The sequence below is a fragment of the Myotis davidii genome, unplaced genomic scaffold (assembly GCF_000327345.1).
Source record: "Myotis davidii unplaced genomic scaffold, ASM32734v1 scaffold120, whole genome shotgun sequence".
NCBI lineage: Eukaryota > Metazoa > Chordata > Mammalia > Chiroptera > Vespertilionidae > Myotis > Myotis davidii.
The window spans coordinates 3,366,799-3,371,724 of NW_006294778.1; the positions used below are offsets into that span (position 1 = coordinate 3,366,799).

Here is a 4,926-nt window from a genome sequence, read left to right on the forward strand (position 1 = left end):
AGCAAAACTACCTTCAAAAATGAAGTTAAAATTAAGACATTCAGACAAAAAACTATGATTAACTCATCAACAGAAAGTCATTTTAAATTAAATACTAACAGGTATTCCATAAATAGAAGGATGAAGAGATGCAGGAAAGAAAATCAACAGAATGGGGAAAAATTGGGGTAAATCTAAATGAACACTGACTATAAAAAACAGCAACAGCAACAATAATAACTTGTTAGGTTTAAAATATATAGAGAAACAAAGTACAGAGCAACAGCACAGTGAGAGGATGATAAAGAGAATTAAGTGGTTTAAAATCCTTACACTGTCTGAAAAGTGGTAAAACTACTACTTTACGTTGGAGTTGAATGAGTAAATCGTGCATCTTAAAATCTCTACAGCAAGCATGTCAAACTCAAAGGCTAATACGGGCCAAATAAACGAGGCATGCAGCGCATGGGCCGAGAGTTTGACATGCTTGCTCTACAGTAACTATTTAAAAAACAGTATTCAAATTCAAAAGACAGCAAAAAGAAAAGGGACCTAGAAGAAGTGAGACAAATAGAAAGCAACTAGTCAGGTGATAGTTTTAAATTCAAATACATCAGTAATAACATGTACAGAAAACAGTTTAATGAAAAAAATATGATCAGATTGGGGGGAAATGTATGGTGCTTAGAAAATACACACATTAAATATCAGGAGCCAAACAGGTTGCAAGTAAAACAACAAAAAAAGACATACTATATAGACCTTAACTAAAAGAAAACTGTTACAGGTATGTTATAATCACACAAAATAGACCTACAACTAGAGAAAAAAAAGGGACATTTCATAATTTAATTAACAAGGAAAACAATTCTCAAAGTTACACACTTACTTCGTATCGAACTATATACAACAAAAACTGACAAAGCTACAAGGATAAATGGACAAATTCACAGTATCAGTGGGAGAGTCTACCCCAATTCTCTCCATAACTGATAGACTACATAGCAAAATCATTAACAAACATGACCTATTTGACATATACAGAACACTATAACCAACAAATGCATTACACATTCTTTTCAAGTGTCCATGAAATGTTTACCAAAGCTACCAAAGGCTGGGCCATAATGCAAACCTCAATAAATTTCAAAATACGGAAATTATTTTAGTATTGCTAAAATTAATAAAAAGATAAATAGGAAACCCTCATATACTTAGAAACTAATAAATCTCTTTCTGAATAGCCACAGATAAAAAAAGAAATCACAGCTCTAGCCGGTTTGGCTCGGTAGAGCGTTGGCCGGCGGACTGAAGGGTCCCGGGTTCAATTCCAGTCAAGGGCATGTACCTAGGTGGCAGGCTTCATCCCTGGCCCTCGTTGGGGCTCATGTGGGAAGCAACCAATTGATGTATCTCTTTCTGTCTCTCCCCTCCCTTCCACTCTCTAAAAATCAATGAAAAAATATCGTTGGGTGAGTATTAGCAAAACACACACACACAAAAAAAAATCACAATAAAAATTATGAAATATTTTGAACTAAATGATAATGTAAACGCAACACATTGAAACATATATACAGCAAAAAAAAAGTCTCGCTTTAAAGAAAATGTAGAGATTGAAATGCATATATAAGAAAATCTAGGTTACAAAAAAATAAATAAAACAGACCAAATGTAACCTCATCTATTTCAATTAAACACACACACACACACACACACACACACACACACAAACGTATCCTATCCTTTCCAATTTTTTTGAAATGTAACTTCTTTGAATTATATTAACAAATAAATGAGACCCAAAATATTCTAAGTAAGAGGATGCAACTACCTGTATAAAAACATTACATCTACTGGTGAGGTCTTCAGCAAATTTATCCATTCTCTGTTCTTTAGATAAAATAGATTCCATTTTCATCATCCATGAGCTCACAAAGACGTAGTAAGACTGTACATCTCTAACAAAGGAAAATATTGGGGTTACTCAGCACAGAATATATAACTTTCTTCCATTTATTCGTATTAGTTGGAATATTTCCTTAAGTAGCCATTCCATCTTTCTGGTTTTCAAAATACAGATATGATAATATATATAGATATATAATTCATTCATTCAACAAATATTTATTGAATGCCTATACAAGCCTATGCGGAGAACAAAAATCAGCAGTAAAGAAAAGAGGCAAAAATCCCTATCCCCATGAAGTTTACATTCTAAAAAGGTGCATTGTTTAATAAAGAAGTCAATAATTAAACTCTCTAAGAAGTCAAATGATATGTGCTATAGAAAATATACAGTCAGCAAACGAGATAGGGACTGGGATAGTGGGTACAATTTTAAATACAGTGATCAAAGAAGGTCCATTGAAAAGGTGATTTTAAGCAAGATTTGAAGATGAATGAGTAATCTATGCAAATATCTGAGAAAAAAATTCTAGTGAAGTAACCAATGAAAAACATGTTAAAACAGGAAGTGTGTCTGGCATGTTCAAGTAATAATGAAGAAGTCAGTGGAGCACAGAGATCCTGAAAGAAATCAAAAGGAGATCAGAGAGGTAGAGGGGTGGGAGCTTGGGGGAGCAGGAAAAGTGGAGAGTGGGGCAGGCCTTATAAAGAGTAAGAACTTCAGTGGAAACTCACTAGAGGATCTGAGCAGAGTGACTTGATTTAACTTTGAAGAGGATCAATACACATTGGCCGATATGTTGAAAGGAAACTATAAAGGGAATGATGATAAAAGCAGGAAAACCACTTAGGATGCTACTGTGAAAATGCAGAAGGGGATGCCAGCTTGAACCAGAATGGGAGTGGAAATGGTCAAAATCCTATATAAAACCCTAATATGTAAACCAACCAAATGGCAGAACGACTGGTCGCTATGACGCGGACTGACCACCAGGGGGCAGATGCTCAATGCAGGAGCTCCCCCTTGGTGGTCAGTGGACTCCCACAGGGGGAGCGCCACTCAGCCAGAAGCCAGGCTCATGGCTGGTGAGTGCAGCGGGAGCCTCTCCCGCCTCCGGGACAGTGCTAAGGTCTCCATAGGGGATGTCTGACTGCTGGCTTAGGCCTGCTCCCCTCAGCCAGCAGTCAAGACATCCCACGAGGGATCCCGGACTGTGAGAGGGCATAGGCCGGGCTGAGGGATCCTTCCCCTGCCTCCCCCCCTCCCCCGCAGTGCACGAATGTCATGCACCAGGCCTTTATTAACACATCGCGTACCGCATAGAAATCTCTAAGACACACAACAGGAACCGCACGTTTTTGGGCAAACTGCACATTATTTAAATAATCATAATGCACTTTAGGTGTTGTTTTTCAATAATTATAACATTTTTATTTACAAAAACAGTTAAACAATTAAAGTTCCTAGTACTTTAACATATGGTACTGCATAAAACATTTTCCTCTATGAAGAGGGACCAAACAAAATTTACATAAGTATCTAGATTCGCTCCTTTTTCCATGGGCGTGAAAAACGAGAACACTCGTGAGCGGTCCTTAACAGATGGCGCGCTAAACACGAGAAAACTCCTGAGTGGTACGAAATGTGTTAATATAATTACATGCAGGTTGAATACAAACACTAAAGCACTGTACCAATGCATCTCAAATCATTCAAGACAGGAACTTCTAGCCCACATGCTGTTTAAACTATACTTTAAAATATAATTTTAAAAAGTTAGTATGCAAAAAATGAACAATTCCCCTTTGTGAGATCTGACTTTACCAACTCTTTTTAAAAACCATCTAGTTAGATAAGGTTGAGCAATGCTCAGTACTGCCAGTCAGAATTAGCTAAAGAACAGTACTTCAGGGCAAGAGACAGAAGAGACCCACTTGATTAAGACGAGAATCCCACAGAGGTTGTTGGCCAGCCATACTGCCAAGCAACTGATAATCTCAAAAATTCCGTTAGTCTGAAGAGGGATTATTCCAAAATTTATAATAAATGTCTTTAAGGAGGTGAAACCTCACCACCAAATCTGAGAAAAATGACTTCTGAGACAGGATTTCATTAGACAAAAGACACCAATACTGTACTCTTGGCTTCACCTAGAATGATGCTAAAGTGTCTTATTTGACCTGTGGGTGATTCAGTGTAAAAGTCTGGAACACACAGAAAGAGCAGGGTCCTAGGGCAACACCTCCACTTCTGAGAAGGAGACTATGATCAGGACTCAGCAGGGATACAATGTAGAGAAGGGAACAGAAAGGTTGTGAACAAGGACAGAAGAAAGGGGCCTAGACTATGGAGCTCTCCCAGACAGCAATCATGTCAATAACATGATGAAGAAGACGAACACACAGTATGCACTCAGTTTTAGATCAAAGTATGCAGGATAAAGCAGAGGTTTGTCTGTCACGCCTACATCCAGACACCAGATAATCTTGGTCTGCTGTAAATATATACAAATGAAGTTGCTTCAAGTTTTAAAAAGTTAACTGACAAAGAGAGTCCAAAATGGCCAAGGGTCCTGTCAGACTATCAGCTTAATTTCAAAGTACAAACAGGAAAAAAAAATAAATCTCCTGCCCGCATATAGAGCACTAAACAGTGTCAACACAGAGTTTAAAGCAGTGGTTCTCAACCTTCCTATGCCCCGACCCTTTAATACAGTTCCTCAGGTTGTGGTGACCCCCAACCATAAAATTATTTTCGTTGCTACTTCGTAATTTTGCTACTGTTATGAATTGTAATATAAATATCTGATATGCAGAATGTATTTTCATTGTTACAAATTGAACATGTTCGACCGCCAAAGGGGTCTTGACCCACAGGTTGAGAACCGCTGCTCTAGGGGCATCTTCCTGGAACACATGCTATCAGCCACGTGCACAGCTCTCGCACTCTCCCCACACCCCACATCCTGTTTGTTCTGGGGAAATTCAGTAACCGACTGGCCACATGCTGTTTCTTTTCTATGAAGGGAAACCAAAGCA

At 38.1% G+C, this 4,926-nt stretch overlaps 1 protein-coding gene across 1 annotated transcript in view; it reads right to left on the bottom strand.

Moving 5' to 3' along the window:
• Positions 1–4,926, bottom strand: part of KIAA1033 (KIAA1033 ortholog) — a 56,924-nt gene that overhangs the window by 32,597 nt on the left and 19,401 nt on the right. The window contains exon 12 of the mRNA XM_015567578.1: positions 1,814–1,940. Within this exon, the coding sequence (XP_015423064.1) occupies positions 1,814–1,940 (127 nt within the window). The remainder of the gene's footprint in view (positions 1–1,813; positions 1,941–4,926) is intronic.